The following is a 12508-nucleotide window of genomic DNA, read 5'->3' as shown; positions in this document are numbered from 1 at the left end:
ATAAGTGTCTATAACTTATTAAAGACATTTAAGTTTCATTGTTGAACTATAAAATTAAAGAAATAATTTTATTGCTCCTCTGTGACAAACATAACAGGTAAATAATATTGTTAGGTTAGGTTGAACTTTATTAATCCCATAGGGAAATTCAGGTCATCTGTTGCTCACACATTAATTCACATCCACACAACATTAAAATCGTACAGCTGGAGACATCCATAAAAGGTACAAGAATATAATAAATAAATAAATACATTACCACTAAAAAGAGGTCTAGTAAAAGTGCTTAAATATGTTAAAATACTAGTTACCCCGTCTCCCTCCCTTTCCCCTCCCACAGATAGCAGCATTATAAAGCCTAATGGCCCGTGGAACAAATGAGTTTTTAATCCTCTCAGTTGAACAACCCAGTGAGAGGAACCTGTCACTGAAGGAGCTCCTCTGGTTGGAGAAAACAGTGTACAGAGGATGGGGTTGCATCATGTTCAAGACCAGTCGCTCTAATGTTTTCATGACGTGGGACGTCAGAGCAACTGGCCTGTAATCATTTGGCTCACTTGGGCGACCCTTTTTTGGAACAGGGACTATGCAGGATGTTTTCCATAGTGTGGGAACCACACCCAGTCGCAGACTCAGGTTAAAGACCTGCTGTAGAGCTTCCCCCAATTCAGTAGCACAGACCTTTAGAACCCTCAGACACACCCGGTCTGGTCCTGCAGCCTTTCTAGGATGAAGTCGTCTCAGCTCAGTCCACACTTGGTCAGCAGTGATGGAAGGAGGATGAGTGGTAGGAGCGAATAGAGAAGGTGAGAAGGAAATAGAGGCAGAAAGAGGACAGAGAGAGGTGGAAGGATGATGGATAGGAGGGCTGGAGGAGGATTGCGGGAGGGAGGAGGTGGCATGAAGACAAATATTGAAATAATTTATGTTTCTAGTAATTACTTTTAAGATGGGGAGGGAAGAACAATAAGGTAGTGCATCATACATCCAACAACAGTGAAAAATATCTTTTCATTCAACATTTTCAGACACCCACACACTTTTAAATCCCACCATTGAATTACCAAGACAGCAAAAGCATCATGAATGGTTTCCATGGTAAATAGTTGCCATGGAAACAACTTCAAGCTTTGAAGATGTGAAGGGGCAATGCTCGGACAAAGTATTAGAGATCAGAGTGCAAACATAGAATCAAAATAAATTAAATCATTTTTGTCTGTACAATTTACTTTCACCTACAAATCAAAGTTAGAAAGACCTTTGTGTGCATATAATTAATGTTTGATATGTTCACAGAATGTTTTTTAACTGTATCTAAAGACAGTACAATTAATTTTGAAGAAACGGTAGATTTTGAAGAAAACAATACTTACAGGCTTGTATAGCCAACATAAAGTATGCAGTTAGGAGAACATTTCCCAATCCACAGGACCTAGAGTTTGTTTCCTCTGTCCCAGCTCCAGACAGATCCATCTACTCCTTGAAATTCTTAGTCTTTGATTACTTTGTGTTACTCAAGTACTGTACCAGAGAATTGGAAGTATAAATCTGTAACGCAACAAAAAGGTTACAAATGTAAATGATCTAAAATTAATCCAGCAATGTTATTTACCAAGCTTTAATAGTTTTATGAATGTTGAAATATAGTCATTTTAACCAAAGTATTAGATTACATATATATATATATATATATCAAAACTGCTTTTGTGTTTTGCAGATCTATTTGTGAGATTAACCTGGAAGCTGAGCTTTTCACTCTACAGGACAGTAACTCTAAGTTGGTGGCGGCTTTGCATGAGGCCAACGCTAATGTGGAACAATGGAAGAGACAATTAGCAGCTTATCAGGGGGAGACTGAAAGACTCAGAGAACAGGTAAACAAAACAATTGTACAAGGGCAGCAAAAACCATCACATCATCATCTTTTTTTAAATTATGTAACACTTGGGACAACAACATGCTATTTGCTATTGCTTCAACCTTCCTCAGAAATCGTGACACTACATCTAAAAAAAAAGTCACTACTATGAAAAGTTCAATATTATTTCTCACTTATTTTTTTATTATTTCAGACCCATATATTATATGAATTCATTAAAAAAGAGTGAAATATTTCAAATCTTACAGATATTGAAAACAGTGTTTCTATTTCATCCCTACTGACCGCCAGAGGCGGTGCTTCAAGCATTGAATGATCATTCTTGCGCATGCGCAGGTTGAGTACTAATGACAACAAAGTCTCCTGTGACCTGCCAGGGACATGTCACAGGCAGGAGACCTGGACAGGCAGGTGGCCGGGGACACCTGCCTGTCACATGACACCTGGCGTTCAATCCCTTTTGTTCTTCTTGTTCTCCCCCGGGTGGGTTAACCCTAACCCACCCGGGGGGAACCAAGTCAAGGAAACTGTTGTGCTTTACTCAACGTCTTCTGACCTGGGCAGCTCCATACTTGGCCAGCCTCAGGTCAGCCTACATCCTGGGGCCACAGAACATGCCAGCAGATTTTCTGTCCTGTCAGAAGCCGCTTCCAGGAGAGTGGAAGCTTCACCAAGAGGTGGTGGAGTGAATCTGGAAGGTCTTTGGCAGGGCGGATGTGGACCTCTTTGCCTCAAGGGATGCAGTTCACTGTCCCCTTTGGTTCTCCTTGGACAACACCAGCTCTCTGTGCAGGCACACGACTGGCCTCGGACCCTCCTTTATGCCTTTCCATCATTTAGTTAACTTTTCAGACTTTCCTGAGGATTCATCAGGAGGGGCACAGGGTTCTGTTGGTGGCCCCCTTCTGGCCAGCGAGGACTTTGTTTCCTCTACTGCACGAGCTGAGCTCCAGCTTGCCGATGCGTTTCCCCTCCAGGAGGGATCTTCTTTCCCATATGGGGGGACAGATTTTGCACCCCAACCTGGACCGGCTTCAGCTCTGGATTTAGCCTCTGCAAGGCTGGGGTCCACTTTTTCAAGATATGCTGGGTCAGTAGGGCGTACAATGGGTAATGCATGGGCACCATCCATGCAAGCTATCTATGCTAAAAAGTGGATGGTCTTTGTGACCCATGCTGGGATAAAGGGCAGGACTTGGTGGAGTGTTCAGTCTCTGACATACTGACCTTCCTGCAGGCATTACTGGATTGGGGACAGTCTCCATCTACCTTGAAAGTGTATGTAGCTGCTATTTCCTGTTGGCATGTTGCGTTGAATGGTTTTTCAGTGTTCGGCATTTGGCACCCGCCCTGTGGCACCACTGTGGGACCTTTTTCTGGTGTTTCAGGCTTTTCTGTCCCTCCCATTTGAGCCCTTGCCGCCTGCGGACCTCAAATGGCTCTCATTGAAGACGGCATTCGTTTTGGCGATGGTTTCTGCAAACGTGGGGGAATTGCAGGCTCTCTCGATAGCTGAGACCTGCTGCCCATGGAATCCTAATGGCTCAGGTGTTACACTGTGGCCTGATGTGGCAATTATTCCTAAGGTGTCACTGGCAGCAGGCAGTACCCAGCCGCTCCATCTTGCCCAATTTGACACCTAATGCTCCTCTGAACCACTGTCCCCTATACGTGCGCTTGAGGCATATATCAATGCCACGGCATCTTTCCAAAAGATGAATAGCCTTTTTGTTTGCTTCGTGGGCTCACGGAAAGGCCAGGCACTTTCTAAGCAGCGACTTGCACACTGGGTTGTGGATTTGATCGCCAAGGCCAATGCCTTGCAGGGCCGGCCACTGCTGGCTGTAGTGCCACTCTGCAAGGGGTATGTCGACCTCGTGTGCTGCCATTACTGGGGTGCCATTGGACGTTATATGCTGTGCGGCCTCCTGGAAATCACCTAGTACCTTTGCTCGGTTTTTACAGGGTGAATGTGGCTGCACCCCATCCCCTTAAAGGAATTCTGGAGCAGCATACTTCTACATCACATTAGGGTGAGTGGTGTAGTGGTTGTCTCTTAGATGTTGCAGATTCCTCGTGACCTTGTTGACATAAGTCATTCAGCGCTTGAAGCACTGTAACTGTAGTTACAGTTCATCAGAGATGATACCGCCAGAGTGCTTGGTCCCTCTGAGCCTTGCTTCTCGAGAGAAGTTTGAGGGATTGCATGCCGGGTGTCGTGTAATTATACAGAGTCACGTGGGTCCACGGCAGGTTACAGGTGACTTTGTTGTCATTAGTTCTCAACCTGGGCATGCAAAAGAATGATCCTTTACAGCAGTCGTCTCCAACCCTTGGGCAGCGGACCGGAAACGTTCTGTGGACCAATTGGTACTGGGCCACATAAGAAATAATTAAATATTTCAGTTTTATGCATTATCTGTGTCTGGAGGATTTTTTATTTTTGAAAATCCTTTAAATGGATTCTCTTGGTTACGTCTTGCATGCCAACATTGAGCCCACAAGCAGCAAAATGAGTAAGAAACAGTTCAGATGTCTTGGGAAAGTTTCTTTGCGAAGGGAAAAAGGCCCAGAGAAGAGACAGGAGGATGGATTTATCCTGGACCTGGAGGTGATTCCCAAATTCCAAGCCTGCTCTGCATGATATGCAGGGTCCAGTTCACTAATGAGGGAATGAAGCCTTCAAACTGCTTTGCCACGTAGAGACCAAGCACCCTGTGCATAAGCAACACACTTCAGGTGTCATTGTCTCCCAGATGGGACCGTCTCGTTGCAGAGAAACAAGCTCAGGGCTTCCATTGACTTGTCATTATTGTTTGTTAAAATTTTCATGAAAGTAAAATGTTTGTTTTTGTAGCGCATCTGTATCTTATTTTGAAGGGATGTGTACATGTTACCATAGTGACCAGAGTCAGAGAGTGTTAGGACAGTGGTCCAGAGGAAAGGAATAGAGCCTGTGAGTCTTAAGTCTGGTTTACACAGCACGATTTAAGAATTGTCGGCCATTTTCCAAACCTCTGTGACCAGGCACGAGCCGATAAAAGTACAACAGGTTCAATTGGTTTGTGTGCCCAGTCACATGGATTCCACTCACGAACATCCAGATTCTATAAGAAAATCCGGTAAAACCACCAACATACGTGAATTTAGAATAAACAAAAATGGATGACGATGTAGAAGCAATAGTGATAGTTTGTGGATTCATTTTAAGCGAGCTGGTGTCTGCATCAAGTCCTGACTGAATGAAGCCTTATCGTTATAACCCATTTTTGTCAGATTAACGATGGCTGAAAAGTTACCAGGTTTATTAACTGCGGTACCAGTTTCGCTCCAGTTCCTCTCATTATCATTTCTGTTGATTTTCCTTGTGCAAAATGCTGAATAAACATTCATGCTGTTTCCACATATCATCTCTGATGTCCACCGGACTCTCGGGTGTGCCATGTCAGCTGTTTGGGATTCTCCTCCATGCTTGCATCACCGCACTTTCTGATTGGCTACCTGTCACATTCTACAGGCTCGCTCCCAGTCAGGGAAAACCCCACAAGCTGCGATAGTCGGGCCAAGACAATCAACATGTTGAAAATGCCCGATTTTAAATCGGAGCGGTCCCAACGTTCTATGTAATACACCACACTGCAGGATGATCGGTTCTGATTATCTCCAGCCATACTCGGAACGTTCTAAGATTGTCGAAAATCGGTGCAAAAACTTTTAAATTGTGCCATGTGAACTAGGCTTTAGCGGGCACATGCAGAAGCCTATCTGAGGGTTCACCCCTCCGTTCCCCCTCCCCTCCTACTGGGCCGCAGTAAAATTGTCAAGCCTTGACCGGTCCGCGGTGATAAAAAGGTTGGGGACCACTGCTTTACAGGATCAGTGCTTGAAGCACCACCTCTGCCAGTCATCCGGAATTCATAGATCCGTAGTAACTTTCGTCATCCCTGATGCTGGTGCACCTTTTCCTATAAAACTTTCTTAATCTGCTCAACTTTATATGCTTGGATACAGAACTCTGAGAACGACCACTTTCTTTAGCTATGATCTCTTGTGTCTTCCTGTCTTTGTGGAAGGAGTCTGGGACTGTTTTCTTCAGATCTGCCCAGTCAGTGGTCTTCCCCATGATTCTGTATCCTACTGAACGAGACTGAGAGACCACAAAACCATTGCAGATTTTTCAGTTTTCAGTTTTGGACAATTTTCTGAGAATTTGTATTTTGGCCTTTATTATCTGTAAGCAATAATCATCACAATTACAAAAAATAAAGACTTAATATTTAACTATGTGCAATAAATCTTTGAATCCCAGTTTTGGAAATGAGTGACAAAAACCAATTAACCTTTTCACAAGATTAAAATTTTAGTTGATGTATCTCTATATAGCTCCATTCAATACATTAAATTATTGAAAGGTTAATTTATTTCAGTAGCCCAACTATTCAGGTGAAACACATTATATAAATTAGACACAGATTGATGCTATGAAGCATTTATTTCTGTTATCTATGATGATTTTCTGTGCAAAGCTAATACAAATATGACGTTTATGATTAGAATATTACATCATACCTACAAAACAACATTTTTAATAAAGAGATATGGGCCTAGAGAAAAGTACATTTATTAAGTGCTTAAAAGGTATTTTCAAAAGGTGCTTTTAAAGAGAGGGGGAGTGAGAGAGAGAGAGAAATAGTTCCATCTCGACAAATACAGTCATACGATTGAGGGGCCTACATCTGTTAGATTGAGCTAGTTCTTCACTTTTTGAGCAAGGGGGCCAGGTGGTTGAAAATGGCTCAAGTCTCTAGGGTGGATAATGTAAGAGAGAGAGGGGTTTGTAGGACAGCAATATCCTACTTTCAATGGCCCAGTTAGGAGAAAATGAAAAATCACCAGTGGGAGTGGTTATACATTCATGTCACTTTTTTTCTTTGCTCCTGCTGCTCTTGCTAATGTGTACAATATACTTTTAAAACAGTCCACTGTGTTTCTGAGAATTTTTTCTGGGGTTTCTGCCTTTCTTTTTGTTCTTTTTAAATGTGCTCAAGTGAAACTTTGTCGACAACTAATAGCGAAAACTTTCAACAGACCTTGAATTATCCTTGTCCATTCATCCTTGTTTAACTCAAAGCGGTCTTACAGGTACTAGTCTATAATGAAAGAAAATGTTCTAAATTTATGCAGCAATTTTCTACTCATTAGAGTAACATTCACCCACTTACAAACATTCATACACTTTGCCCAGGATCACACCAGCAGGAAGAAGCTGGAATTGAACCTGCAACTTGAAGATTTCAAGACTCCTCCCACTAAGCCAAAGACAGCCCTAAAAGGCCATATTTTATCTAGTTCAGATGCAAAGATGTTTTATTTTTATTTTTATTTTTTTCACTTTCAAAGTCAGCAGAAAGTTTTGTCGACTGACATCAGTAGCAGAGAAACCTCCCTGGAACTACTTGAATAGTTTTGTTCCTGATGTCTGGACAATTACAGTTGGTATTTTTTTCTTGCTCTTTAATTCTACTTATGAAGACTACTCCATTTTAGCACATTGTTAAAGGTGATCTGTCTGAAATTCTATTATCACTGTTGTACAATTATAAGGGTCACCTCTCACAAAGGGAACAATTATTTAAGGACGAAGCATGGTTTTATATTGATTGTTTTTTCCTTTAATTACTCAAGAATGATACTTCTGAATATGATAGAGCTGCTTTGCAAATGTTTCTGAGTAGATTATGTACAGCCTTGCATTTTCTTAAATGTGATTTAAAAATAGTGGATTGGACATACTAAAGTTCTGACCACTGAGACATAAAAACCCCCACACACATACGTATTACACAAGCACGCAAGATGGCTTGTTTTCTTTATATATGTTCCATCGGTATGTCTCTTGATAATAAAAAGGACCGGCCAAGTGGAGAGTTGTTCAACATTTTAAGGATTTTTTTTTTTTTACTAATTTGACATTTTAACCACAACTTACTGTCTCCTATTTGCATTTGACAACATAAATTTGTAAAGCCTTCTCACTTACGAACTGTTATTTTAGGTTTCTGAACTAGAAGCCCATGGAGGCCAGGGACCCAGCGAGCTGCTGAAGGACGAGCTAACCCAGTCCCTGGAGGAGCTGGAGGCCTTGCTGAAGGCCAAAGATGAGGTTGGAAAATGCCTCATATTTCCTCTAATTTATGTGCACATCACAATAAGTGATGCAATGTGTTCCTTTCATTTGATTTTCAGGAAATTCACATTTTACAAAGTAAGAAGGCAGAGTACCATGAGATGGAACATGAGCGGGATGAAGCCATTCTCAGATTAAGGGTAGGCGTGACAGACGATGAGCTAAATGCATAAGTCCTAGATAGCCAGGCGTTCGATGATTCTTAACAGTAGTGGGCACACTTCCTCTAATGTGCTAATAGCAGAACTAATTATTTGTTTAGCACTTTTGCAAATGTGTTAAATATTTAGCTTCTCCTAAATTAATTTTTAAAATTCTACAACGCTAATTTACTTTTCTATTTTGTAAACTGTTGAAGTTTTAATTATCAACTGGTAATTGATAATTACCAGTTGATAATTATCAACTGGTAATTGATAATTTACCAGTTGATAATTAAAACTGGTAATTTTAATTACCAGTTAATTAAAATTAACTGGTAATTGATAATTACCAGTTTATAATTACTGGCAATTATCAGCTTATCAATTCTTAGTAAGAATTCTTCAAGTGGTTCACACAGCAAGATTTTAATATTGTTTTCAACACCTAGGAGACCAAAGAAAATGTAGCATTTGATCTTACAGTTTGTGATGTCCAGCCACATGGCAGGAGCAACAAACCACACACAAACTCATTTCACTCACCAACATTCAGATGTCAAATGGGAAAACTCACAAAACCTCTCAAGACCAAATTTGAGTTCAGAGGAAACAAATATGGCCGAAGCGACGACGATAGATTTTGAAATATATTTAACAGAGAAAAAAACAATACAAGAATGTCTCCAACATCTACAGGACTATTTGGTGCTCCATGGCAAGTTGGTTTGTTTTCTGTCTATCTTCTGTGTATGTTTCCCTTACCTTGCTTTCTGATTGGCTACCCGTCACATTCAACAAACTGCATTTATATTTGTTGTCTGTGGGATGGTCCAATCAAGTTTTGTCCTGCCGATTCTGATACTGATCACATGGATTGGCTGTTCGTTTCTCTCTTTAGGTATAAATGCTACTATTTGATCTGGCAAAATGGAACCATAAAATTTAGTGTGTTTGTTCACTCTAAATTCACGTATGATATAGTGGGTTTTTACGGTATTTTCTGTCTTTAATCTGAATGTCAGTGAGAGAAATGGATTTGTGTGTGATGTGCTCTTACCGTGTGGCTGGACACCACACACGGTTCGATCAAACCCGTTATACCTACGGTTTGTCGGCTAGTGTGTGGTCTCCTGGGTTTTGAAAATTGGCTGACGGTCCACTGACAATTCTAAAATTGTGTGGTGTGAACTGAGCATAAGGCTATCAACAGTCTAAGATTATACATAAAGTCAAATAAATCTCAGAATACTGCCTATATCAAATATTCTTAAGTAAAAAAGGAAACATTCATTCAAAGTCAAATGCAAGTTGCATTAAAATAAATAACCCTGTGTCACTAAATCAAAACTGCCTCTGAGCATGGCTAATTGTTTTGTTCTGGTTCTGATTGATTGTTTTTGACCAAGCGTGTAATTCTGCAGAATACACAGAGGAGGCAGAGGAGCTGTATTTTTTTTTTCCTTTTTCCACAGATTATTGATCTCCTGTTAGGAGAGCAAATGTTTTAAAACTTTTTTTTAAGTTAAGGAGAAGTTTAATGTGAGAGAATACTGTCTGGTAGAGCTCCAATATATATATATATACATATATATATATATATATATATATATATATATATATATATATATATATATATACAGGTAAAAGCCAGTAAATTAGAATATTTTGAAAAACTTGATTTATTTCAGTAATTGCATTCAAAAGGTGTAACTTGTACATCATATTTATTCATTGCACACAGACTGATGCATTCAAATGTTTATTTCATTTAATTTTGATGATTTGAAGTGGCAACAAATGAAAATCCAAAATTCCGTGTGTCACAAAATTAGAATATTGTGTAAGGGTTACATTTTGAAGACACCTGGTGCCACAAACTAATCAGCTGATTAACTCAAAACACCTGCAAAGGGCTTTAAATGGTCTCTCAGTCCAGTTCTGAGGCCTACACAAACATGGGGAAGACTTCAGATTTGACAGCTGTCCAAAAGGCGACCATCGACACATTGCACAAGGAGGGAAAGACACAAAAGGTTATTGCTGAAGAGGCTGGCTGTTCTCAGAGCTCTGTGTCCAAACACATTAATAGAGAGGCAAAGGGAAGGAAAAACTGTGGTCAGAAAAAGTGTACAAGCGATAGGGATCACTGCGCCCTAGTCAAGATTGTGAAAAAAAACCCATTCAAAAATGTGGGGGAGATTCACAAGGAGTGGACAGCTGCTGGAGTCAGTGCTTCAAGATCCACCACCAAGAGACGCTTGAAAGACATGGGTTTCAACTGCCGCATACCTCGTGTCAAGCCACTGTTGACCAAGAAACAGCGCGAAAAGGGTCTCACCTGGGTCATGTTTTCTGACGAAAGCAAATTTTGCATTTCCTTTGGAAATCGAGGTCCCAGAGTCTGGAGGAAGACAGGAGAGGCACAGGATCCACGTTGCCTGAAGTCTAGTGTAAAGTTTCCACCATCAGTGATGGTTTGGGGTGCCATGTCATCTGCTGGTGTCGGTCCACTCTGTTTCCTGAGATCCAGGGTCAACGCAGCCGTCTACCAGCAAATTTTAGAGCACTTCATGCTTCCTGCTGCTGACCTGCTCTATGGAGATGGAGATTTCAGGTTCCAACAGGACTTGGCGCCTGCACACAGCGCAAAATCTACCCGTGCCTGGTTTACGGACCATGGTATTTCTGTTCTAAATTGGCCAGCCAACTCCCCTGACCTTAGCCCCATAGAAAATCTGTGGGGTATTGTGAAAAGGAAGATGCAGAATGCCAGACCCAAAAACGCAGAAGAGTTGAAGGCCACTATCAGAGCAACCTGGGCTCTCATAACACCTGAGCAGTGCCAGAAACTCATCGACTCCATGCCACGCCGCATTAATGCAGTAATTGAGGCAAAAGGAGCTCCAACCAAGTATTGAGTATTGTACATGCTCATATTTTTCATTTTCATACTTTTCAGTTGGCCAACATTTCTAAATAATCCCTTTTTTGTATTAGCCTTAAGTAATATTCTAATTTTGTGACACACGGAATTTTGGATTTTCATTTGTTGCCACTTCAAATCATCAAAATTAAATGAAATAAACATTTGAATGCATCAGTCTGTGTGCAATGAATAAATATGATGTACAAGTTACACCTTTTGAATGCAATTACTGAAATAAATCAAGTTTTTCAAAATATTCTAATTTACTGGCTTTTACCTATATATATATATATATATATATATATATATATATATATATTCCTTTATTTAATCAGGTAAACCCTGTTGAGATCTAGATCTCATTTTCAAGAGGGACCTGAGCAAAAAATTTGCAATAAATAGCAACCTGGTTACAAGATAAAAACAATGCCTCTAGTTCTGTGAAATATTGCATCTCAGAAGCGCATAGCAATGATCCAACAGCAAGAGCAGAGCCCAGCATCTTTCACTGCTAGCTCGAAAACTTAAATTATTTTTCAGGTTATTTGCTTAGCTTTCTGATGGGGGTTTCTTATGCTCATCCAAGTGAGTGTTGGGAATTGTGAGCTGCTGTACCTGCTATCTGGCAGCTCCGGATGTCTTTTTTTTCTGCAGTGAGCCTCAAAATAGTCATACTCCGTCAAGTGCTTGTTTTCTAAATGTCATATTAAATCACTATGTTGATGCTATTTGACGTGCTTCACCCTGAGGTATTTTTTCATTGCAAGACGCAAAATTTCCACCACTCTCAGAGCGTCAAAGTTCCACCCAACTTTGCTTATGATTTGCTGCAGTGCGCTCAGAAAAGGGGGAGATGTGCTGCTCACTGGCTTCTGCAGGCTGCAAAGTATGAGATACTGGTGATCGACAATCAGTGATCATACACTTTTTCATGGAAATCGTCTGATTATTGGTGGATGATCGATTGGCACACCACTAGTCATCAGGGAACACTATACACGATGCAATATTGGACATGTTGAATATCCATGATTTAGATCAGAGCAGTCCCAAAGCCCTTCAGAGAGGACCAGAGCACTCTGACCACAGACAGGAATTTCTCTCAAGCTTATCTTAAGAGCCATCCTGATAATTGGGGGATCCTTAAGATTATTGGAAGAAACTAGGGATTAGATGCTTATTTTAAAGCGTCTAATGTACACAGCTTAGGCAGAAGTTCCATTTCTCCTCTTCACATTCTTTCTTTTTCCTTCCCAAAAACTCTATTTCAAACAAGAAACAGAGAGCCTCAAGTGACAAAACAGTCTTTTTAAAAAAGAAAATTTTAGCATTTACTCTATATTAGAGCATTTCTAGACTACGTTTTTATGTGA

At 40.6% G+C, this 12508-nt stretch overlaps 1 protein-coding gene and 1 long non-coding RNA gene across 6 annotated transcripts in view; one reads left to right on the top strand and one right to left on the bottom strand.

The window, feature by feature from the left end:
- Nucleotides 1–12508, top strand: part of LOC114146960 (homer protein homolog 3-like) — a 33003-nt gene that overhangs the window by 18374 nt on the left and 2121 nt on the right. For 4 of the 5 annotated variants that reach the window (XM_028021427.1, XM_028021426.1, XM_028021425.1 and 1 more), the window contains 3 exons: nucleotides 1718–1874; nucleotides 7935–8042; nucleotides 8126–8206. In XM_028021427.1, coding sequence (XP_027877228.1) covers nucleotides 1718–1874; nucleotides 7935–8042; nucleotides 8126–8206 — 346 coding nt within the window. The remainder of the gene's footprint in view (nucleotides 1–1717; nucleotides 1875–7934; nucleotides 8043–8125; nucleotides 8207–12508) is intronic. The other variant, XM_028021428.1, reaches the window with a different exon arrangement.
- LOC114146961 (uncharacterized) lies at nucleotides 111–1692 on the bottom strand. The gene is made up of 2 exons (XR_003595995.1): nucleotides 1374–1692; nucleotides 111–868 (listed from the first exon to the last, which is right to left on the bottom strand). It is a non-coding gene; the product is annotated as an uncharacterized LOC114146961 (long non-coding RNA).

This window comes from Xiphophorus couchianus, chromosome 6 (assembly GCF_001444195.1).
Source record: "Xiphophorus couchianus chromosome 6, X_couchianus-1.0, whole genome shotgun sequence".
Lineage (NCBI taxonomy): Eukaryota > Metazoa > Chordata > Actinopteri > Cyprinodontiformes > Poeciliidae > Xiphophorus > Xiphophorus couchianus.
The sequence above is the reverse complement of the archived record's forward strand: the minus strand, read 5'-3'. Positions and strand labels throughout refer to the sequence as shown.